General features: G+C 37.0%; 1 protein-coding gene and 1 long non-coding RNA gene across 2 annotated transcripts in view; one reads left to right on the top strand and one right to left on the bottom strand.

Moving 5' to 3' along the window:
* LOC127527909 (uncharacterized) overlaps nt 1–26,188 on the top strand; it is a 55,798-nt gene that overhangs the window by 6,820 nt on the left and 22,790 nt on the right. The gene's annotated exons all lie outside the window — the stretch shown is intronic.
* The window catches only part of LOC127527905 (macrophage mannose receptor 1), a 183,967-nt gene that overhangs the window by 153,551 nt on the left and 4,228 nt on the right, over nt 1–26,188 (bottom strand). Inside the window, exons 2-4 of the mRNA XM_051928073.1 lie at nt 20,224–20,375; nt 10,691–10,806; nt 3,218–3,351 (exon numbers count right to left, since the gene is read on the bottom strand). Of these exons, the coding sequence (XP_051784033.1) occupies nt 3,218–3,351; nt 10,691–10,806; nt 20,224–20,375 (402 nt within the window). The remainder of the gene's footprint in view (nt 1–3,217; nt 3,352–10,690; nt 10,807–20,223; nt 20,376–26,188) is intronic.

Below are 26,188 nucleotides of genomic sequence, written 5' to 3'. Positions count from 1 at the left end.
TATGAACTAAACTTCAAATTGCCCATGAATGATACTACTAAGCCTACTTTCTTTCATTTAAGACACATTGTTGGAGCTCACAACATTTCAAGATGCTGAAAAATGAATACATATTTAGTGTGTAATATTTATTCAAGAATAATTCAAATTACATAAAAATGCCTTTTTCAGATAAACTTTTGCAGCAGCAGCAAAACATTTTGAACTCTCAGTACTGGTACTAAGCAATAAATTCATTTTTTTTCTACAGTTCCTATAATCTAACACATTTAGCTAATACTAAGAGACGAGTTGAATTAATATTTTTTCCATTTTTTCATACAATTTATTTATAAAATAAATTGTGATATTTTATCTCCTACAGTATTGAATCTCTTAATTTGTACAGTCAAACGCTGTAATTCGGCCCTTCAAAAGTTTGGTAACAGTGATTGTTCATTTTTGTCTCAAGGCAAATAAGAAGTTCAATGTTCATTCTTGTGGATATTATTTATCTGTATGATTTATCAGTATTGTTAAAGGCATTTGTTTTAATTCATACATTGATAACACTTAATATTTCTTCTATGTAAATCCAAAATTCAGGCACCCTGATAGATTGCATCCACCCACCCATCCATCCATTTCCTGAATCTACTTATTCCAAAGTCAGGGATGCAGGATGTAAAAGCCTTTCCTAGCAGGATCGGGCACAAAGCATAATCTACCTTTGGATGTGGTGGCAAGGTCATTATGGTAAGTCTAAAATGGCATTAGTTATTTGATTCAACTAATGTATATTATGAAATAAACATTCCCAACAGCAAATTCTCAAAAAAAGGGTTTGATCTGAACTTTAATAAACAGTAAAGGGATGGACTATTACTGACAAAAATTGCTTATTGCAACGTATTCGTTTCTGACAGTTCAATTGTTGACTGTTCACATAAGAATTAATGCAAATGACTTTTTCTTTTGAATCCTAACTCTGTTATTGCATTCTAGCTGTATTATACTTTCTTTCACCTCTAACAACTGTCAGTCTGTTATTATGGTTGACAGCAAATTCCATCTTTTATCTTTCAGTAATTTTCACTGCTTTGTTCGTCTTCCTTGAAAATTACATTATAAAAAAATACATAAATGAAAATAAATGTATAAAAAAGAAAAAAATCTGTCACCTCTAAATAAAAAAATTGATAATGAAGAGATAGCTGCACTAAAGTTATGGTGTTATGCTTGATTGATTATAATAAGCTTGCATTATGCACCTTCAATAAACTTTCGCTGGCCCTCATTTAAAGTTGCCTGCAAACTTTTAAATTCGTATTTGTAATACAAACACCAAACACTAATTCTCAAGAGGAGGCACAAAAGATAATGTAAAAGATGTAATATTAAAAAGAAATCTGCAATGTATACTTGTTATATTAGAAAGATTAGGCTTAGCACTTTAGTTCAAATCATGATAAACATGAACAATTAATGCTCAAAGAAAAATAGCACACTTTTGATACTGATATAAATCAGAAGGGCAACCATGAATGATTATACAGATACTAAGTGTATTTGGATTAAGATGACACTTTTGGCATGAAAAGTCTGGTAGAGCCATAGCAGAAGTTTCCTTTATATGTGCAGACTCCTCTAATGTTCCTATTAACTGACCTAACTGATAATATCTGTCCATTTTGCTAGTGAGACGCAAAATCACACAAAATCAATGAAACAATGCGATGCTGCTGCCTGGTCTGTCTTGATTGGCATCACATCATTGTCATACCCTCTGACGTCATCACCACCTAATAAATTACAACAATAAGGCTGAAGGCTAAGTAACCTGAGATCCTTCCACCCTTCCTTCCACCACAATCTGACCAGGAAAATAATGTGGCTATGAATCTCCAACATTGAAACAGCAACGATTCAAGTTTAGAATCGAATGGCTTTGCAGTGAAAAAGGACAAGCCATAATAACACACAAAGAATCCGCAGATTACTCGACTCAAACACAAAACTTTGGGGCTGTCTGGTAGCAGACTGGCCAGAAGTTTGCTTAGGCTGGCGAACAATTGAAAAAAGAGAATTTTCTACATACTTGTTCCACATGCACCAGGACTCTGCACTTTTTTATATAAGTGGTATCACACTGCTGATGTCTTTTTCACAAAGTGAAGAAGCACACATAAGTATTCCAGGGTGATTTTATGAAAGTTAGTTCCATCAATGGTGGGTGAATATCAAGATGCCGCTCAAAACCACTCTGATCAGCATAATGTCTTGTGCTCACCACACTCTTGATCTGCTTTCTTGTTTGTTTGTTTTTTTGTCCAAACTATGTTTAAGAGCACAAATGGTACTGGAGATTTCACACCTCTTTACTGGCTTGATTAGGAAAAGTCTAAATGGGAAATGTAAATGTGTGAGTTGAAAAAAAAATGGTGGTCCTCATATTAATCTTCTATTCTTCAAGACCATCACCAAACTGGAAAACTCTGGTTGCATGTGCACACACATGCCTAAAGATGAACCTGGAACACTGCCAGTACACGGCCAGTATAGGTAGCCCCCATCAGCCAGTAAAAGCCTTGCAAGCCCTGATATAAAGACATTTTCTTTTGCATTGAGAATATGATGTAAAAATGTGCGTAAGAAGACAAACTTAAGTTATGTTAATAAACACTCTAATAACAAGTTAAATTACAGAGAGAAGCATTAAGGGTTAGTGTGCCCCACTAAGCTCTTAATGCAGAAATGCTACTGCATATAAAATAGAAAATAACAACTGAACAAACAAGCGCTGCAGACTAATTAATGACAACTTTCAATTAATTTCTGAATCAGTTGGTTTGCATATCTTGATAGAAAGCATCTAATTAACTGCAACCTGTACACTGAATCTATTTTAAATCAAATCATTGCTTTGGGAAATTGTGCTAGTATAATATAATAATGCTAAGAAGATAAAGAGTCCTCAGATTCCACATTTTTTTTCCACAAGTAATTAAGTGTTTTCAGAAAGTACACGTGGCTCTATCATTCATAGAGTGTCCCCATCCCTAATAGTTCTTTTGGGCACTTTATTCATGCAAGGATTTGATGGCACACTAAACTGCTAGAGATGCCTCATAGATAGAACTTTATTTGTCCCCAGGGGGAAATTTGTATTTAATTTTAAGTTCTATTATTAAATATAAACATTACTGTAGGCAAATGCATTACTACCACTGAGACATACCAGTCTGTTTTTTGCAAATGTACTGGTCACTTTTGGAGCAGAATGCATCATTCCACCGTCCGTAATCTGGGCCTGTTATTTCTACACAGTCCTCATCATCCTGCCAATTGTCAGGCTGACCAGGCCGCCAATACCTGCAGAAACAATATGAATGTTTAACAATCACACAAACTGCACTTGATTATGCTGTACTCAGCAGAAAGCTATTACAACATATCAACATATTATAAAGCAATTGATACCATTTAGAATACTAAATGAAATTATGATGATTTAGACATTATACTAATAAATGAGAAAATGAGAAGTTTAACATATGAGAGAAGGCAATTCTGTCTATGAAACAACAATATTTATTTCTATAGCACATTTTCATATACAGTTTAGAGTGCTTTACAAGATGTCAAAGAAACAATTACAAGCAAAGAAAAACTAAGCATAATAATGAGTAAATAACATACAGAACTAAATATAGTACACACTTACATAAGATAGAAATATAATAAATAGCCTCTAAAGAAAAAAAAAAAAAAAAAATCCAGGTATGTTGAAAAAAACAACAAAATGTAATTTCGTACCTGGTAAAATAGATACACTGTCTCAGGATCTCTTCTACATACTTTTTAAAACTGTCAATTTAAACTAAAGTAGTTTACTCTCTGACCATTTGAGTGAAGAAATGCTTTCTGGATTATGTCTCAAATATACTTTACCTTCATTGTCACAAGTGTCCTTAAGTATGTGGTTTACTATTTAATTAAAAGAATTTTTGTTACATTGTTTTTATTGACTTTTGGCTTTTTGAAAACCAGAAAGCAGATCCCAGTATAGCTTTCTCTGTTTTAGACTAAACAGGTTAAATTCCCTTAATCTGTAATTACCGTATATACTTGCGTTTAAGTTCTCCCACGGACAAGTCGGGGCTTGATTTTACTGTATAATTTCTGGTATTTAATAATGTCGGTCATACAAGTCGAATGCAGTAAACTCACGCTATTAGTCCAAGAGATTATGATATGCCTGAGAGAGTAACCACGGAGCACACTGCCTTTTTTTTTCTGTGTATTGTGCTTATGTGACCACACTGTAATACCCAAACTATTCTGAAGCGACGTTTCCACTGTTTTGTGTTTTTTGTATCTCACACCCTCATACACCTTTATCGTAAGAGCGTCCCTTATCTACGATGAAGCATTCGATCAGAAGAAAATATGAAGCTGGTTTTAAATTAAAAGTTGAAGTGGCGAAAGAAATTGGTAACTGTGCTGCTGCAACAAAATTTGATGTATCTGAGAAACTGGTGTGAAATTGGAAGAAGTAGGAAGATGTAAAGTCATGGTCTGATTTTATGATCGATTTTTCGGCTTTCAAGACCCAACTTATACGTGAGTATATACGGTAAGAATATTCCCATGGAACCTTTTCTAGAATTACCATGACTTCTTAGATTTGTTGTGACCAAATTTCACACCGTACTCCAGATACGGTCTTAGTGGTACATTACAGAGTAACTACGACATATTTTCAAATACAGTATATTTCATTTTTATAATGTAACATAAAATTTTATTTGAAGGCAGTATAGGTCTATGTCAGCATGTAAAAAAGGGAAAAAAAGATTAAAGGTTATTTCCATACTGAAAAGAATGAAAGGTTAAAGACACAACGTTTTGGCTCTATACAGTATGAGCTTTGCTTCTTCTGCTCTCAGAGCGCACTTTTGAGCTGTTAAAATGAACAAAGTGCTCACAAAGCCTATTGTAGAGCACTTTGTGTCACTTGATCGTAGCCACATTAATCTTGATCTTTCCGTTTTGGTTCTTCCAAAGGGCTTCAAAGAAATTCGGAAGAAGCTAAGATCATTCTCAGCCAGGGATCACTTATTTTTCCAAGTCTTACTGACTGACTAACTTTTTAATCTCTTCCGTCATCTTTTATAATGGCAGCTCCTTCACATCTACCCTCACCTTTTCTCCTTTCATTAGACCTGGCATTGTTTCCCCTCCTATATATGTTACCTGTTTTTTTCCTTTTTAGTTGCACACCTCAAGGCAGCTGTACAGCGTTCACATTTTGTCTCTAACCTTCTTTGTTTTTCAGTGTATAAATAAACTTTAGCCTTTTTTCCATAAGGTTTTATTAGCATTTAAATTTTCTTTGCACATCACCTATATGTCAGCATTGCCCATCTTGTAATTATTGTCTTCAGTCAACTGTTTTTGTCCAGTTTTTAAGATTGCCCGGGTCTTTTGGAATATCAGTCATTGGTCCAGGTATGATGTCATTTGCTCACTATACCTGAATTAATATTATTCATACAAAATAGAAATAGTAATGGTCTGAGGAGAGATTCATGAGGACTACACTGATGACCTCACGCCTATGTGGAGCATTTTCCACTTCTTAAGCTACATGTGATTCCAATGGCCTCTGCAGTTCAGAAAGCTATTTCTTGGTCCTGAACTGTGTCAAATGCTTTTTTGAAGTCTAAGTAAATTATGCCTAATGGTTTGCTTTTGTCTACTGCTTCAGCTGCCTCTTCAAAAATTCACACTGACTACTTGACAGAATGTTCCTCTCTTAAGTCCATCCTGGGTTTTACTTTTAGTGTTATTTTTATAGTCCTACATAGTGCAGAAGTACATTGAGGTAAGAACAACTAGGGACTCTGACTATCCTTGAAATTTTTCATAATATAACAATATTCAGATTTTTTTAATATTTTAAAGTATTAAGTTTGTGATATTTTGAATTTACTGTCGACTTGTATTGCCGTGTGGTCAAATATTTGTTGAGTCCAACAAAATGCTAAACAGAAAACAGTTACAACTGTTTAAAGGTTTGTAACACCCCATCTACAGACTCAACCCCATCCTAGTGCGGAATGATCAGCATAAAATGAAAAGGAAACATTAAAATTGAGAGAGGAATTAGAATATCTATAAAGAAAGATGGCAGATATACGCTTGGAAACAAAAAGAAAAAAGCTGAAGAAATGTGGCTGTATGGATTAAAAAAACAACAACTGGCCACCCAGCCCCCAATCAGCTGGACTGCAGAAGCCCACCTAGTGACATTGGAATTGGATGACCTGGTGATCTGCAGAGAACAGAGTCTGAGCAAAAGCAGGTTATAGAAAGTGGACATCCATGGCTTAGAAGAGAAAGACAGAAAGACTATAGATTTTCAATGAAAGGCCAGTGCCAGCTTGGCTGCAATGGGTCCTAGCGAGAAAAACCTCCACGTATAGAGAGATAAAGGAGCATTGAGAAGTCTAGGTAGAAAAAGAAAACACAGGGTGACAATGGCACATAGTAAATGTGGAGAGACCTTTGAAAGATGAAGGACCAATAGGGAGAGACAGGTGGGCAATGTGAAAAAATACGGCGAAAATTACCAGGGGCATTTGGGGAGAAAAAAATGATAGAAGGCTACAGTGGCTTCTATGTTAATTTGACTAAAGTTAAAACTGTTCCCTCTATAAAAAAATATGTCAATGTATTATAAAGATTGTGTCAATGTATTACAACTAAAAAGAAAAAAAGCCCAGTTTGTCTAGTTCTATTCACTCTGTAGATGTAAAGATTTCTTGCAACCCAATGTGCCTACAACTCTTGTGTGTGTGTGTATGTGTGTGTGTGTAGGTTTGTTCTGCTATGTATTTTTCCTAAAGAAAGGATCCAAAGGTGTGCCTACAAGCACCTCTGCCGGAAATTAATTGCTCGGACATAACTCTTTTGTCCAAATAATCAAGCTTTATGATAGACATGGCAAACTAATACTGTTTGTTCTGTCTTGTGTCATGCTGCCTCACTGCGATATCTTTAATCTCCTGGAAGCAGTAAAACATTTCTCGTCTTCAGCAGAATATGAATTCACCACTAGCAATAACCTGACCAGATAATCTGTGTACCTCCACTGAAAGTCCTCCAATTATGTCTGCTGTTTCTGCAGTGCAGCTGAATGTATGCTTCACATGAAAATGTGAAAACTCTACCACACGAATTATGGAATTACAGTATGTTAAATGCTACTTACCGATCTACACTGGCAGTTTTAAGAAGTCCAGTAAGTAGAGTGCTATGCAGTTTGTGAAGGATATGCAGACCTTATTGGTCAAAATGTAAAGGAAGTTATAACCATACGTATTAGCCAAAGTACTATAAATGTAATTTAGTGAGATAGCTAGCCCTCTATCATCAAGTAAATCTTAGTCTTTGTCTTAAAGCAGAAAATACCCAGAGACGTTCGTAACCACTGACAAGGCAGGCTCTACACAGCTACTTAAAGCAGTCGCTCCTTATGATGGTTAAGAGCAAACATTACTGCAAGTGGTAACACTGGGTTCATCTGAGATTAGTTTCTGCTTGGAGACAAAGGTCAGAGATTGAGAACTGGAGCATCAGATATAACTGAATTGCTTATTGGTCTTTAAAGGCATTTGCAGTCTGAATATCCCCTTGCATACACTGTGTTTAGTATGCCATTTTTACCATGGGGTGCAGAGCCTGAATACAGAACATACATCAGAGTAGTTCCCTAGAGAAAACTAACTAGCGTAGCCACATAGACTGCTCCTTCCAGTCACATAAAACTCCCTCTTAAAGGGGAAAACAACTTAAAGTTTTTCCATAGTGGAATGGAGACATGGTCCCTTTTGAACCCCCAGGGTATCGTGAATCCTTTAATGTAAGTTGCCCTCAGAGATGTTATCTGATGGGAGTAGAATTAGATCCCCTATGTCATCTTTACTCTCTTACAGTCCATTGCACTTTTCTCCACATTTTCCGGGAATGTCCTTCAGCTGCAGTTCTCTGGCTGTGTGGGACTGGATCCCTCTCTATGATTCTTTCATTCCCCATTCCTTTGTTCCCTAAAATTTCTCCCCTTCCAGACCTTTGTTTTCTATGATCACTTTCCTTTTCTCTCTCCCAGCAAAGGCTTTTAATTACTGTAACCATTGCAGCCAAGTTGCTTTTAGCCTCTTGCTGGAAATCTCCTGCAATCTGGAAGTCTTCATTTAACAATCCTACTCTTTGTGAACATTCTGCATATCGGGCCACAACTCTTCCAGCTCTGCTATCCACAACTGGCTCCATGCTGTTCAGTTAGTAAAGAGCTGGTTGGGGCTTATTCCATGAGGCAGCTTTTCCTATCTCCCATCCATGCATCCATCCATTATCCAACCCGCTATATCCTAACTACAAGGTCACGGGGGTCTGCTGGAGCCAATCCCAGCCAACCTAGGGCACAAGGCAGGAAACAAACCCCCATGCAGGGTGCCAGCCCACTGCAGGGCACACACACACACACATCCACACAACAAGCACACACTAGGGACAATTTAGAATTGCCAATTGCCAATGCACCTAACCTGCATGTCTTTGTACTGTGGGAGGAAACCGGAGTACCCGGAGGAAACCCAAGCAGACACGGGGAGAAATGCAAACTCCATGCTGGGAGGACCTGGGAAGCGAACTCCCTATCTACCTTTTCTCATTTTTTGCTTTGCACTCCCCCCACCTCCATAACCTATTGTGTGTGGGGGAGGAGCGAAATCTTTAGATTTCTCAAAAATTTTGGTCTCCAGTTTCCAACGGATCTCAGAATTTTAGGGTCCCCTGATACCGAAAACATTGATATCTCGATGATGGGTGTGTGTCTGTCTGTGTTTCACAGTTCCTTGAGGACAGTGTAGAGCTAAAACAGCTGGATGGAAAAATACCAAACTTGAAACTTGAACCTGTTATGAGATAATGATGTGCTAATTAGTTTTTGAGCCAAATTGTGCAAGAGAAAGTGGCACTTTAGAGGGACCCTCAAATACCGTAATTCTGCTATTAATTATGAATTCTTCCCATCAATTGCTATCGTAATGACCTACTTTATAATAAGGAAGATCAGCATCAGAGCGGTAAATAATTACTGAAATGTAACAGAATAGTTTGGGTAACTTGGTTCCTAGTGTGCAAAGTCTACTGATGCTCATATCCGAATTTTTTCTTTCTTACTTTGCCATGCTCTCCTACATGGGTTGTGTGTACCAGTTTGTTTCTTGTGTGTCTGTTTAATTAACCATCTCAGGTGGGCACAGGTGGGTGTTAGTTTTTGATCGTACATAGCCCAAAAATCATTATTGTTACTTTCCTTGTTTGTATTCCTTTGTTCACTTTATCAATAAAAATTTGATTGCAAAAAAAAGGTAAGTTGCCATGAGGTACATTTAACACTACAGTTTAACAGGATAAAGTCATAGCAGCTTCAGTGAAACATCTATAAAATTCATTACTAAAAGACAGTTTAACATATATACAATAAATATGTATACAACCTTTAAATTATTTGTGGTCTTTTAATATCAGTAATTTATTTCATATTCTGACAATAAACTGAAAAGTCAAAGATGCCAGCAAGATGGCACAGAGCAGGGTACCAACTCAATATGGACATCAAGCAGGTGTGTCTCTGCATCCAAGTGTGACAAAAGCATGAGGAGGACATGAGATGATTGTCCAGTTAGTATTGTTAATGACTCAGAATTTAATTCAGTGAGAGAAAATATGGACAGCAGGTGGCAGCAGATCTCTTGTTTGTTCTAGAATGATACTTTCTTGTCTTTTTTAAGGAAATTTGATATTATCTGTAAACATTATCTGTGAATTCACCTGAGATGAAATAAATATTAACAAGTATATGCAATATATTCATAATATTGAATTTCATGGCAGTGCAGTGGTAGCGCTGCTGCCTTACAGTTAGGAGACCTGGGATTACTTCCCGGGTTCTCCCTGCGTGGAGTTTGCATATTCTCCCCGTGTCTGGGTGGGTTTCCTCCGGGTGCTCCAGTTTCCTCCCACAGTCCAAAGACATGCAGGTTAGGTGCATTGGCGATCCTAAATTGTCCCTAGTGTGTGTGTGTGTGTGTGTGTGTGTGTGCCCTGCAGTGGGCTGGCACCCTGCCTGGGGTTTGTTTCCTGCCTTGCAGCCTGGGATTGGCTCCAGCAGACCCCTGTGACCCTGTGGTTAGGATATAGCAGAATGGATGGATGGATGAATTTCACTGCAGTCCAGAAGCATAAACCTGTATGTTTAATGAATCACAGTAAAATAAGCAACATTTCATTTAACATTTTTCCTTTTTAACTAAAGTAAATGCTCTTCTGTCATTTGTACTGTTTAATAAGTAGCATAAATTCTAAATTTGACTATTTAAGTATATACTGTACCATTTCCTCTTGTTGGCTAATAAACATTACACTGGTATATGAACATTTATTGAAGTTTACATTGCACTCTAACCACTTTAAAAAGAATCATTACTAAAAACTATATACAACTCTGCTGTATAGTAATCCCAGTTGTATGTTAAGTCTCAGGCAGTACTTTCCAGTTCAAGGCTATTTTATATAATATGAATCCAAGAAATATTGATTTTTTTTTCATTTATTAAGACAGGAGCACAATTTAACTTACTGTACTTCTTCAAGATATGGCGATCTGTCTGACCATTCCCATAGACCTTCACTGGCCACGTCATTCAAGCCAATCCAGTAGACACCGGTTGATTCAATGTGAGACCTGACCCAGGCCTAAAAACATACAGGTAAGACATAGGTGACATTAATGACCAGATTTAAATATATTTAACTCTCTCTTACAACTGCAACATAAAAGTTAAAAAAAAATGTCATAGACCACTATGATTCCTGTGGCCAAAGACAATGTGTGTGGTTGTGGTTTTCTTAGATTCCTTTCCATTGCCTCTCTAACATACTTAATTCTTATTTCACTGGTTCTGCTTGAATGTACATTATTAAAACCTCTTAATTTTTGTACCAGTTCACTTTTTTAAAGGACATTTTCAAGGAATGAAATGTCAAAAAATCAAGTAACCTTCATTGTAGTGTCATGCAGTTATATGTCCATAGGATGTGGTAATTAATGCATCATTCATTAGTACTTTGATACAGAAAACAGTAATCCTCCAGGAATCATCCTGCCTACAGTATACTGTACAGTATGTACTGTGAGGAACCTGGATGATTTAGAAAGGGCCCAGCTAATTATAGAAAAGGACGTACTTATGGGTGTCTGCTCCTAAGTACAAAGTACAGTCCATACATTGTGTATACTCACAGAACAGGTCAGATACGGGTTTATTATGTTTAGAGTTTATTATTACTCAGTTCTCTATGCTAGCCATCCTACATCCTCCTGGAACATTTTTAAAAACAAAAGAAAAATATGAATAGTGATTATGGCAAAATCCTTTGCAGTCCTATGAAATGCATGCAGAGGATAACACAAAAGCAGTTATTTGGCACATTTGTAAACTGTAATCAAAACTATTTAAAAATTTGATTTGGAAAAACACCATGTAAGCTGTGTCTCAGACACAGGACTGGAATTTTCCCATTTCATTTCCAGAATAATGTACAAAAAGTATTTAAAAAGTATAACATTATGAAAATTGTTCAGTTTCTTTTCCAAAAGAGGGCTTAAATAAATGCAATATTATCCCCTCAATCCAAAGGTTTCTGGACTCTTAACATCTTGGTCAGTGGTATTTGACAAATCTGTTTCCTTCAATTCATGGTTATTCACTGTATGGAGCCTGTTATGGTCCAAATAAATAAAGGTTCCTTCTGGAACCCTCATGTGGATGGGTCTTTTGAAATCCAAAAATGGTTCTACTATGGCATCATTCTGAAGAAGCACTCTGGTACCTTAATTTTTAAGAGTGTGGAATTGTGCATGTGGAGGAAGGAAGGGTTTTTGAACTTTTGTGTGTGAGGTTTGATTCTCGCACACCATCTTCTGGACCACATATTTGAGTACAGGGTTTTTGAGCCAGATGGGATTCTTCATTATTGCAAAGAATTTGTTTTTTTTTTCAGCATATGAAGACTTTACAGTAAATGGTAGGTGATCTAAACATATCTGTGCTCAAGACTGAAGGAACTGTAGCAATATTATTTATCATTTGATACTAACCTGTAAAGTTAACGTGTGTAGTTCACACTTGAATTTTCTTATACAGTATTGATGAGACCCTAAAAATTCAAGAGCTGAAGCCTGAAGGGCCTGTCTATAAAAATGGCTAACATCTGTGGTTTTATCCTCTGGTGTACATTAAGATCATTTTATGACATCTTTGAAGGTGGCACACATGACACGGGCTGAATTCTGTAGAGACCAGAGCAATGAGTACTGACATTCAAATTGAGCAACTGGTAACCTTCACAGTGGTGGACCTACATGTTTGGGGCCTTGATGCTTGAACTGTTAATAGGGATCCGGTTTGGGTAACCGTTGTTATCTTCAATGAGGTAGTTCCACATCAGATAACCACAACTTTTTTTTTTTTTAATTTAGCCACTACATGTCAGATTTTATTGTACTGGATTATATCACACGTCAAAGTCACTAAGAATAAAAAATTCCCATGCCTAATAGTTTTCAAGTTATGGGGGATGAAAATGAAAGTTGCTTCTGGAGCCCACTCCAGCATCAGGGGTCCTGAAGCTTAAGCTTCATTAGTTTCATAGTAATTTAGCTCCGATCCTTCATATGAACAAAATTTGCACTGACTGCCATTTGTTTCTTCTTCCCTTTTTTATGTGTCAGCATACATATAATACAAAAATCTTAGGCTTCATTTACTCTTAATCAAAGTGTTCAGCTTTCTCAATCTTGATTGTAAACTATTCTCTCACGTCAAGCTAGTGAACATCCATCCATCCACCATTTTCTAACATGATGGGTGTAAATTTGGAAACACTGCCTCTGTTACCAGATTATCAATTTTTCCTTGAGTCTTCCTTGATCAGTATTTTGACATGTGGAAAAATTAAGTTCCTCCACATCCACTTACATTTACCGCTGATTTTCCTTAACAGTCCTGGAGCCTCATGTATAAATACTGCATACGCACAGAAATGTTGCGTACGAAAGTTTCCATGCTCAAATCGCGATGTATAAAACCTAAACTTGGCGTAAAGAAACGGACATTTCCACGGTACCTCATACCTTGGCGTACGCAAGTTCTCCGCTCAGTTTTGCAGACTGGCGGCACCCAGCATCAAAGCAGTGCTACTGTTCCTGTGTGGATTCCTTTTCTTTTTTAGATCCACATCCCTGACGAGGCTTTATAAATACACTGAAATTAACCGCATATTGTTTATTAGTTTAATGCATCTGATTGTAATTAACCAGTAACAATATAATGGTCCACGAAATGGTCAAACTATTCCAAATACCATAGCTGCTTTAGCGTTGTTACTCTCACTGCACTTTCTTTTTCTTCTTTCAGCTGCTCCCGTTATGGGTTGCCACAGCGGATCATCTTTTTCCATATTACTCTCACTGCACCACTCGGAGCAGCTGATCGGAAAGAAAATTATTGGTATACAGCATCAAGCACACGCTGCTTCAGCCATGCTTCCTATTTGAACTACTTCTCACATGGCAAACGCTTCAAAACCTTTCCTGTACGGACCTCATGGTTCAGAAAGAGTTTCATCCCAAGAGCTCTAAACGAACTCAATCAGTCCATCAAGTGCTCCTTGTAGAACTGTTTGTACTTATAAGTACAATCACCACATTGTAAACTTGCACTACAGTTATAATATTGCACAACCTGAGCCACTTTATAAAGCACGTATTTACATATGGCGATGATATAATTTTTGAGATGAAATGCAGCAAAATTTGTTTATTATATTGTACAGATAAAACTTTAGCTTCATTTAAATAATCTATATTGTTAATAATTAAAGGATACGGTGTTGCTACGGTAGCAAGGATCTGGCGCTCCGTTCACGGATTATTCCTGCCTCGCACTGTATGCTTCACTGGGTCTGGCGTGAAGGATGGAATAATTAAACATGTACTACGAAGATATTTCAACGTTCCTTAAAAGTTTTGAAGAACTGGCGTTCTAAGCTTACAAAAGGCTTAACGTCTATTACAGAGCTGATTGTGTGGTGATTGGGTATTTGGAGAAAGAAAAGGAAGGACAGGAATTTGGGGTTAGTACGTTTGAAAGAGACAATACTGCTGCAATAAATTATTTCATCAAAGGTTGCACACAATCACTGCACCACCGTGTTCCCATGTTTAAGAATATGCTTTAACTCCTGTCATCATGAAAATTATATCAAGTATATATCTCAGTATTTTAATTATTCAGAGAGCTTTAATATTATGAACGTAATGGATTCTGTGTCCTGTCGGAGGAAGAGAAAGCCGGTAAGCACGTAGTGATTCACACACACAGAGCACATAGAAGATCAAATACAAAACAAAACATTTAATGTGCTACTTTAGTTACGATGGGATTTGAGAAACTAGTAAATGATTTTAAGATGAAGTTTGTGATGTTCTACTTTAATGACAAAATAAACTACATGATCAAAGTGGAAATTTCGAGATTAAAGTTGACATCTCGTGCTTTTTTCCCACTTTGTGCCCATTTTTTTTTTCTCTGTACCCTAATAAGCTTTCATATGAAACTCACATGGTGGGCTACGACTTGGCTTTTCACGGCGACTTTGATATGTGACAGCTTCTTTTTTATTTTGGGCACTGTGCGACTTTGTGAACTTCAGCTTTCGAGTTTTTCCAACACTCTCTGTCACTCAATCAACTTCCTTTTCTTGTTTATACCACTGTTTAAACCAGCAAATAGTACGTTTTTCCTTGCCTCCACTTGGTATTCGCTGAAATTCCTCTGTTTTCCTCTGTGCTTGTCCCATTGTCTTTTCACAGAAGGATGATCTTAAGGGCTATTTATATTGATTTGCATATTCAAAGAGGCATAATTCTGGGAGGAGTTGGGGCGGGACAGCAGGCGCGTGCACGTGCGTTACTTTCACGTGGAAGTTTGCTTACGTACAGATTCCTGCATCTGGATTTTTCTGTGCGTACGCACATTCCCACTTTTGTGCTTACGCGATGTTATAGTGTGAGTTCTACGCACGCCATTATACATGAAGCCCCTGCAGAGTTTTCTGCATACAGATTTTTGTACCCAATGTTTTCTTGTGTGTGACACTGAGTTTTAAGTTATGCGGCAGGTTTTTGTTTCTATTTATGAGCCCTAGATTCTGCATGGAACTTGTGATCTTCTCAAGGAAAAAAACAAGCATAGCAGAACATTACACCTTTCTACGTGAACATTTTAGTCTGCTATAGTGGTCAAACCAGGAGGTACTGAAACAACTGACATCAGGATTGTGTTTAATGGCCATTGCCTCAGCAGTATCTCCAGATGTACCTCCTCTGCATGCGGATCTGGACTCTAGGATGGGTATGGACAGCTACAGCTAACATTAACAACAAATTCTCAAGCCAGTTCAAGCTGTGAGAGTGCCTGAGCCTACAGCATCTCAGCAAGGCTGAACCAGCCCTGGACTAGGTGCCAATCTGTCTTAGAAAACTACATTACTTATTGTTATTTCATACTTGGTCGTTTATTTTTGCCAATATCATTACTTTGGTTATATAAATACTAGTAGCCACATCCAATAAGAATGCTGAAGTACAGAGTAGTTAAGCAGATAATTGCTACAAGATTATACTTTGATTTGTGACACAATGTAAAATATCATCACTTTCCGTTAGAGTAAACTCACACTGGCAATTCGTTCTGTGTGTGAGAACGTTTGTCCGCATGTAACCCCACAAAGTCTGGTTCGTTTGACAAGTGTGATCACTCTGTGCTGTGCCAACCATACCATGTCCTGATCTGCTTGGAAGAGGTGAGCCCGAGCATGGTTCAGTACCATTCAGGAACAGTGTGATCACTAAACGTGCCCGAGCACGGAAAACAGACGTCAATGATGATCATTTCATTTCATTCAATATCTTTTAAGTTAAAAACAGTTTTTTTTTCTCACCTTACACATGAACATGAATTGTAGGTGGAAAGAAAAGCTGCAAATTCCTCCCTTAACATCATTTTTCACCATCAAATCTTCTTGGACGTAAATCTGACCTAACTTTTATTCATTTTTTTTTGTTACTCCACTGAAAGCCACCTCATCCTAACAAATCCTAGGTATTTTTAGGTATTTTTCACTAGTAATAATTCAGACAGATATATATTCGCTCGCCCACCCCCCAATCCGGGGGCGTGCTTCACGCTCGCCACTTCGCATCTCTGCTGCTCGTGTTGTGAAGGGGGTGGGGGCTGAACGCATGCTAAAGAGATGCGGACGGATCAGCTGCTGCTACCGAGCTGCATTTTCTGCATGTCGCGCTGCCCGTTGATCATTTAAAAGCCTGTACAGCAGCTGTCCTTTTGTCTCACTTCCTTGTCTCGTTGGAGTGTCTCCGAGAAATTGTTTGTAAATAGGGCATGACGTGCAAGTAGTTTTGCGGGACTTCAAAGTGTCTCTCCGAGATGATCACATCTCGACCCAAGATTTTTTTATATAATAGATAGATAGATATTAAAAAATCCTGGGAAGAGACGTGACTTTTTCAGATAGATACTTTCAAGTCCCGCAGGATGAGCTTTTGTGCCAAGAGATTAAATAAAAGACAAAGAGTAGATGACAAAGTAGAACGTTGTAAAGAGGTTCAAAAACTTTGGAACGATACACATGCAGAGCAGGTTAGAGATTACGAAAGCACTAAAATTCGAAAGTCTCAAAAAAATCACAGTAAGGATCGCATTAGCGTAAACAAACAGAAATTATTACTCAGTGAAATAACAGAACAGCAAAAAGAGATTGAATATATTGTTCGATTTAAACTTTAAATCAGAGACTTGTAGATCGTCTAATTCATTTTGCCATCAGGGAAAAGTAGTGTTTCTTCCCAATGAAGAGGCCTATCCACAAGAATTAAAAGATTTGTTGTCTGGTGAAAGTGAAATCCACATACGCAAGCGAGAGAGACATGAAGTGGCTGGAGTGTAGTGCAGGACGGGGGATTGGTGAGCAAAGTGAGCAGGGGGCAAAGCCCCCTAGTATTATAAAAGAAAATCTTGGGACAAGACTTTCTCTGAGATAATTTCAAGTCCCGTGAGGGATAATTTTCCAGCCCAGACCAAGTGGAATTGAAAACCTAGCAGGTCCAAGCAGGGTCAGAAAAAGTAGAACGTCGTAAAGAGGTCCAAAGGCATTGGCGTGATACACATGCAGAGCAGGTTACAGATTATGAAAGTACTAAAATTCGAAAGTCTCAAAAAACTGATAGTAAAGATTGCATTAGCGCTAACAAATGAAAATTAATACTCTGTGAAATAATGGAACAGCAAAAGGATATCGAATATATGGACATAGGTGATATGACAGAAGTATGTAGATCTTGTTCGGCTTTAAAGTATAAGTCAGAGACTTGTAGATCGTCTAATTTGTGTTGCCATCAGGGAAAAGAAGAGTTTCTTCCCAATGAAGAGGCATATCCGCGAGAATTAAAAGATGTGTTATTTGGTGAAAGTGAAATCCACACACACTATAGGCAAAATATACGAATCTACAATATTCTGTTCGTGTATGCATCATTCAATGCTCAAAACGTAGATTTACATGATTCAGGACCATACGCTATGAGAATCTGTGGCCCTGCAACAATTAAAGCTACTACAAGTTTAATTTTGAAGAAACCACAATTCGGTCAGGTTTATATGTATGATCAAGGAGAAGCGATGCAACATAGAATCGAAAGAGTTAAATGATCCATACGTCCAAAAGTATTGCACTTTACATGAAATTTATAGTTAGTTCTATTATGCATATGTAACAATTACCATGAAAATAACAATCTGTTTAAATTTTACATACGCTTCTCCATTGGCAAGCAAGAGTTTCGCGAGGTGACTATGAGGGTTGGCGAGCAGGGAGCAGATCCCCCTAGTATATATATATATATATATATATATATATATATATATATATATATATATACTGTATATATATATATGTACTAGCTGTACCCGGCCACGCGTTGCTGTGGCTCAGTCTGGTTAAATGGAAAAGAAAGGAAAGAGAAAGCGCACGTTTCTAATATGTTTAATTTCATAATGCTTGCGGGTATACAATATTTTTTGTTGTTCCATTGTCTGTGCAGAATGTTAGACTGAATAATATTGTTAAGTTCGTAGACTTCTTTGTTTTTGGCCGCAAGAATAACTCGTTCACTCAGCCAATCGTGATTCTTATAATTGGTTTGAATATTGGGAAATACTTTTTCAACCAATTCTTCTTTTGACGTCACTAAATTGCAGAAGTTATGAGGCAATGAAATTCGTCCTGATGTCCGATCAACCGGCACCTTTCCGTTCCCAATTTCCAGATTTCTCCAACCCTGTTATTGACAGTTTGCATTATTTGATCGTAAATGCCTTTTTGCTGAAGCGTTAGCTTAGGAATATTTGATTGCACATACGACAAAAGATCACCCGTGTTGTAATTTTGTTCACGACACAATTCTACATCGAACGAAGCAGCAGCAGATCGATTCGGTGATGGCATTCCCAATTGATTGTGAACTTTGTTCGCGATTTCTAAGCACAAATCTTCAATCATTATCAACGCTTAGTTGTAGATTTCTGCTGTGAAATCCATGTTTATATTTGAATTTTACTTGCGTATTCGACAGAAAATATCTTCAGCCATGTGCGATTTATATTTCTCCCATAACTGTGTTGGAGATGAAGGAGAGCAGGCGGTCAATATGATTGCAAACAATGCACAGATTTGATTTGGATGTGACATGTTGCATGCATCATTAATGTATACATCCCAGTGTCGGTAGTTCTCCAATAAATTCAGAGCTTGACATGCACTGCGGAAAGTGGCATGTGTAATGCCGTTGACAATTCTCAATTGCTGGAAAGACGTTGGACCGGGCACATTTACCAACAGCATGCGAAGAAAGAAAAATTCATCTTGATTGGGATGCACAGTGTACAGTCTGCCCATCGTAGTTTCTTTGAATATGGCAGGTTGTCCGTCGACTCGCTCTCCTCGTTTGCGTCGTTCAAATGATTTTCTACTTGCATTCCATGTGTAATACGTAGGCACTTCCGAATACAACAGTGTTTTCGCAAACGCGTCATTTTGACATAACGTGAAGAAAGCAGTTAACGTTGTAGCCAGTGGATTCAGGGCTATTTGTTGCACATTTGCAGCTGTGAAATAAACGCGTTGTCCATTTTCTAGATGTACTGCTAAGTGAACAACATCTGGACTTCGTTCATGTATGGGAAATGAAAGAATTCGCCATACAGCTTCATTGCAGCTTATGTATCTTCCAGCCTAATACTGTGCAATTTCATTGATATGTATGACCGCATTCCTATCACTTCTTTCTGGTTGCACGCCAAAAACTGCCATGTCACTGCCTTTATTCACGTACTTTCAAATGTATTTGATCAATTTAACGGAGTTACAGTATTCCACGTTTATGTGCGCTTAACAATGTAATCGGAAACATTGAAATGGAATCGTAAAATTGGAAATTTGGAAATTGTAAATGGATCGTAAATCGGAAACATTGAAATGGAATCGTAAAATATTTAGTATAGCGTGTGATGCTTTTACGTCCAACAAATGGCGCTGTTTTTCAAAAAAAGCATGTTTTTACCTGTCACAGGTGTGACATCTATATAATATAAGTATATAAAAACACGTGCGTATTCGAATGCAACGTTGTGTCAAAATTTCAAAGCAATCGGTGAAGAACTTTCGGAGATTTAAGGTTTTGAACAAACGAACATTTACATTTTTATTTATATAGATAATAACATATGTTAGATCTATGACCCTTATAAAAGTAATAATTACTGGACTGAAATTAGGTTTGTTTTTGATTTGTATTTGGATAATCAAGTTATATTGTATTGAAAATTATAGTTTTGTTTAAATTGTCATCCAAAATCAAAGTCAAAATTTCAAGGCAAAAATTTTTAAGATTATTTTTCCAGTCCAAGAAATTGTCACTAAAAGAGCACCATGAAGCAGGGCTAAAATCAAAATGATATAAATTCCAATTACCCGTTCCTCTATGCTGCCAATGCTTAATAAATTGCCACCTTTCGACGTGCAGTCATTCTGAGCATCGACCCATGGTAATGGGTCCTTGGAAAAGAAGTAGCATTTGTTATCATAGGGTATCCAGTTAGTCTCACACTGCTCCTGTGCAAGTGCTGCAAAAAAAATATTAAGGTTAATTATTGCTTTCATTGTGTTAAACTAACTAGATTTCTGAGTACAGTACAGTAAATTTATTCCAAAGCAATGGTGCCTCTTTACAACCAGTATAATGTCATTCTAAATTACTTTCAATATACTCATATATTAAGACCTTAAACTACAACATCTTTAATTGGCTTTGTATCATTTAATATGATGTCTGTCTGAAATGCAGATTTGGCTCTAAGCCAAATCTTTAGAACATTAAAAACAATACAAATGTTTAATAAGGAAAAAAATTATTAATTGTAAATAAACCTCAAAGAATTTAAAAAATAACATTGCATTTTGATACTCTCTCACAGGTGACCACAGCTAAATCAAACAGACAGTAGTTTAATGATTTGTAACTCAAGTGGCAGAGATCAATTACCCAAATCGTGGTTGATAACAGAAGCAGGAGTCGCAATCAACATATCACACACATAAAACTGTTTTAAAGAGGGGACTCTTACACAAAGGTCAGGGTCATCAGTAGGGTTACATTTTTTTTCTTTCATTAAGTGGCCTTAATTTTGCTGTAGGATGCACAGACTACTGACTATTGACCAAATGTAGCAGACGAAAGACAGACGTATTCATTGGCCAGTAGTGTAAACAAATAAGATGAGAGGGGTACCAGTAGATTGTGGGCTTGCAGATTATACAAGCAAGACATAAGACAGCTCCCAACAAATTCATTGATTAGCCTGCTAGGGATTTATCAGCTGCTGCTTTGTTGTATTCCCACATAAAAAATATAAACAGGGACAGGATAAAGTACAGAACACAGGATGTAGTGCCTTGCTGGCAAACAAGTGAACAATACTAAAAGAACCTTCTATCACAACAGAATTAGAAGACCTCCAGTCAGTACAAACAGCTCTAGGGCTCCTGGACAGCAATCTCTGTAGTCCTTACTCAGTCCAGGGCTACAGGTCCTTAACATTTGAAAAACAAATAAAAATAAGAGAGTATCACTGCATTAAAAATAAAATCTAAGCAAGTGAAAAGTTTTTATATCAAACTTTTATATCTTGTTTTCATTTTCATTAAATTTATTGACTTATCAAGAATCTTTTGTTTAAAATTATTTAGCTTATTTTAGGAAATCTTGTCAAACAAATTTTGGTTAGCCCATTGGTTAATTTTGCTGCTAAATTAAAGTAAAACTACTTCTGCTTCCATTCTTTTTCTACTTTTTGCATATGCATTTTAGCAGTGAATTAATTATTGAGTTACTGTTATATTTTTAAATATCACACCAGTGAAAGTACTAAACCTTTCACTTAAATTTATAAGATGTCCAAATTAATGTGCTAACAACAAAGATGTATGTGTCTTGAATTCACATGCTCAAGGCAAACACACAACTCAGTGAATGCCAGGATACAACCAAAATAAAACATCGTAACTAAATAAAAGCCTCAAACAAAGGACAAGTGGCATGATGCAAAAACATGCCCAGCACTGAAAAAATTGTGACGCCTAGGACTTCCATTATTTAATTAGGCATTTGCACACAGCATACGAATTTAATTTACCTCTGTACACTGCAATAATTTCAAAATCTAAAAAATTTTCTTTCAAACTTTTAATTCATTTAACGTCTTGTAGCACTGTTTCTTACTCTCTGTGATAACTAGTTGTTAATATTGAAATTTTATCTGTTCCTTCAAGCCCCTTGCCTTCCAGTTACTAATACAATTTTTTCTGGTACTAGGTTCAAACCAGTGAACAAAAAAGAGAGCAACCGATGAAAATAAAATAAAATCTTACCCTCTTATCTTTGCATGTACTAATGAAAATAAATATTTTTCAGAGTAATTAAAGCAAGTTATTCTTAAAGGAAAAAAACGATATTTTAATACTGACTCTTAAGAGAAGTCAGAACTGCTGCTGCTGCTACATGACAGTGTTAGATTACTAACTTTATGGTTGACCTGGGGAAAAGCCAAGCAAAATGACACCTTTTATTGGCTAACTAAAAAGATTACAATATGCAAGTTTTCGAGTTGCCTCGAAAGCTTGCATATTGTAATCTTTTTAGTTAGCCAATAAAAGGTGTCATTTTGCTTGGCTTTTCTCTACATTTATAATGGCTAACACGGTGCAACACCATAGTACTACAGATATGGTTGACCTGGTTTATATAAATTAACTTTAATTCTTTGCATTTATATAGCGCTTTTCTCACTATTCAAAGTGCTCAGCAATTGCAGGTTAAGGGCCTTGCTCAAGGGCCCAACAGAGCAGAGTCCCTATTGGCATTTACAGAATTTGAACCGGCAACCTTCCGATTGCCAGGGCAGATCCCTAGCCTCAGAGCCACCTGCAATAATTCAGAGTTTGTTCACTACTTTTCTCCTGATGCTACCAGGATAAGCTCAGGTCAAGCTTATTCTTCAAGTCATTTTAAGATTTTTTTTTTTTTATTTCTGGCTGAAAAAATCAGGTAATAAGTCTGTATTTTTCAAAAATTATTTTAAGACTCATAATCAAAGCAGAATAGCAAATCGTAATCAAAGCAGAAAGTGAAGGAAGGAAAAAAAAGATTGAAGGAAAGTATAGGAAATTAAATATACACTAAAGGCAATGGAAACTAAAAAAGAATATAAGAAAAAGGGCAATGAAGAAGTAGTTGTAAATATGGAGAAGTATCATATATCATTAAATGAAAAGAAAGAAGCTTTTAAGTGGAATAAGAGCAAAACAGATTATGAACAGCAGAAGAAAAATCATCAGTAGGGGATTTGGAAAGAGCTATATGTATATGGGATAAGGAAAAAACACTATAATTTTTGCTTTTTTATGTGAAACCATTAAGAACTGTTTAAAAGAAATATACCAAGAAGTTTTCAATGACAGAATATGCTAAATTATAACAGGAAATTGAAGACCATGACCTTATTTTTGATTAAGCAGAAACGTTTGGGCCAGAGCTGTGCTATAACAGGATGAAAAGATGTAAACAGTTTGTGTGTGTTTACAGATGCAAAGAAGTATGTTTAAGACAGAAAGTATCATATTAACGTTATGATATAAATCATTTTGTGTATTTTGTTTATTCCCCTAAGGATTCCATTTTTGCAGGTTAATTTTAATGCAAACTGGAAAAAATGTATTTTTGCTCACATCTTGTTCTATTTGTTTTTTGTGTCAGTGTGTGGAGAAATCACATGGCTGCAAATGTCACAAGGATGACTCTCCAACTGTGACGATCCCAGCTTGCATTATTACTCAGTGGATGTATTACATTCAATGCGTCTCTGTTAGCACAGTTTGCTTATGAACTCAACTGGTTTCGAATTTCTTTTGATCCTGATTACAATTCTCATCAAGACTGTCTTTTTATTTTGGTACTATCTTATCTTACAACATTTGTCACTGGCCTCATTTGATCATTTGATCACATCTCTGTTTCATGCTTTGCATCTCCTGGTTGACTGGAATCTCACAACAATCCTCTCGCATGTTCAATACTTCAGCCAGATGTGGACTCCACAATGATAGATTAAAAATGGAAAACGGCACTGGAAAAACTACTGAAAAAAAAATAGAAATCCTTGGATCCAAGTAATATTACAATGGTATATGGACCATAATAGGAAACTGCACAGAAGAAACTAATCTTGATTAAAACAATAGAAAGACAAAGATGCCATTAGTTGGTGCCATTATTTATATGCTGCAATAAGTGTTTAACAAACTGACGAAGATATAATATGGAATGGCAGATGCATGGTGATGTTAGGGAAGACATAAGCATAATGAATACAGACAGCAGAGTGATATATGTAATAATAACACATTTTTAAATATTCGTAAGACATTATAGTCACAGAACAAAAAGACTGGAGCAAAGAGAAATGAAACCACACAAACACTGATACTGTATAATCGATTAATTATTGTGTATTAAGAAATTTGTCAATGAAAGTGATAACATTTCTTTTGAAAATTTCTCCAAATTTAGCCCCTTCCTAAACAGAAAAAAAATCAGTAACCACAAAAAATAAAACATTTAGAAAATGAAATGCAATTACATTTAATAGATTCATTCCTCTGGATCAGTACTATTTTTAATCACTAAGTGACTAAGTGAAAAACTGTCAGCTTTTTGGATACGTCTCACTTTTCATGATGTAATCAAGCAATACGATTTGTCGGTAATTACATAACAGTGATGGAGAGCAATTAACAAGGAGTTTTGAATCGATTAGAAAATAATACAACTCTTCATGCTATATACACAATATTCTCAAGCTGACATGTTACACCCTTTCTGGCCAACAAAAAATATTTTCTCGTGGACATCATTTCTTCTGTAGCTACTCTTCCATAAATTTAGAGAATGCCTTGATGAATCTTCCTTCATGAACACCTTCTATAGTCACATTCCCTGACTTCTGTAGCTCATTCAGAATTACATTCGCAATTGGTCTTGTCCAGTGGCAATTTCAGAAGGACATCTAGATGTTCAGTAGTCTGTGTGACACAGGTTTTTCAATTCTGCATAGAGAACTGGCCTTTGAATTTGTTTTGTATCCATCCTCAGGTTTGTATTCCTCCATAATCATATCAGACTTGCTTATCGTGCTGTTTCGTCGTTAATTTAAAGCTTTCTTTTGAAAGTCTGCACCATACTGTGTGACTTTACAGAAAGATATGTGGGGCAACACTCTCATAAAGTCATGTAAAGCAGGTGAACTGAACCACAGATTCTCTGCACTGGTGAAGTATATCAGTAAACAGCATGACTTGTTGCAATAACACCTTGCAAGTTCAAAGAGGAAGAACATTGTTTATGTCACCATTTCCATATTTCATTTTTGCAAATTGTTAAAAAATGTGAAAAGGTGCTATATGCTTAAGAAAATAATGTTGAAAGGAAGAATCAACAGCACAAACTTTATGTCATATGGCTGAGGAGGTATGAAGGAGAGTTTGGCATTATGAATGAGGATAGGGACACACAATTATTAAAAGATGTGAAATGTGAATATGCAAAAAAGAAGAAAAATTAAAATGTAGAAAAAAATCAGTGCAAACCAAAAAGTTTTGGAAAGTGAGCCTTGTGATTAAAAATAAAAATTTTAATTAATTTAGTGAATCGCAAACCCACTTAATCTATGACAGGGTCACATGGCCTATCATGGCAGCCCTTGGTGCAGAAAACAGCTTTGGACAGGAATGCCAATCTATTACAGGGCACACGGACACCCATATTCACACTCAGATTGGGACCAATTTGGAATTCAACTGAGTGGGAGACAAGCCCCTGTGGCACCCGGATGGGGCTCATGCCAGGCCGGGATGCCCAGGAGGACAGGAGGAGGGCTCATTCCTCCTCCAGAACGCAAGGGGGCGTCTGCCCTGGTTGTATTTGGGGCAACGGGTACAGAGCTTGGAAGCTCTACCTTGTAGGGGCCCGTGGCCACCGCCAGGGGGTGCCCTGATGCCTTGGGGACCCTGGACCCCAGCGCTTCCGCCACACCCGGAAGTGCTGGGGGGAAGAGAAGAAGGGACACCCGGAGTGCTTCTGGGTACACAGCCGACACTTCCGCCACACTGGGGAGTGCCGGTGGAAGACTGCCGGGGAGCACTTGGAGCACATCTGGGTGTGTATAAAAGGGGCCGCCTCCCTCCAGTCATTGACAAGAGTTAGGAGGAAGGAAGATGATGTCGGGAGGACAGCAAGGAGGCGGCCTGAAGAGAGAGAAGGCACTGTGTTGTGACCAGGACTTTGGGGTTTGTGAGCACAATAAGGACTGTGTAAATACTGTAA

Source organism: Erpetoichthys calabaricus, chromosome 5 (genome assembly GCF_900747795.2).
Source record: "Erpetoichthys calabaricus chromosome 5, fErpCal1.3, whole genome shotgun sequence".
Classification (NCBI taxonomy): Eukaryota; Metazoa; Chordata; class Cladistia; order Polypteriformes; family Polypteridae; genus Erpetoichthys; species Erpetoichthys calabaricus.
This window is presented reverse-complemented; position numbering and strand designations above follow the sequence as displayed.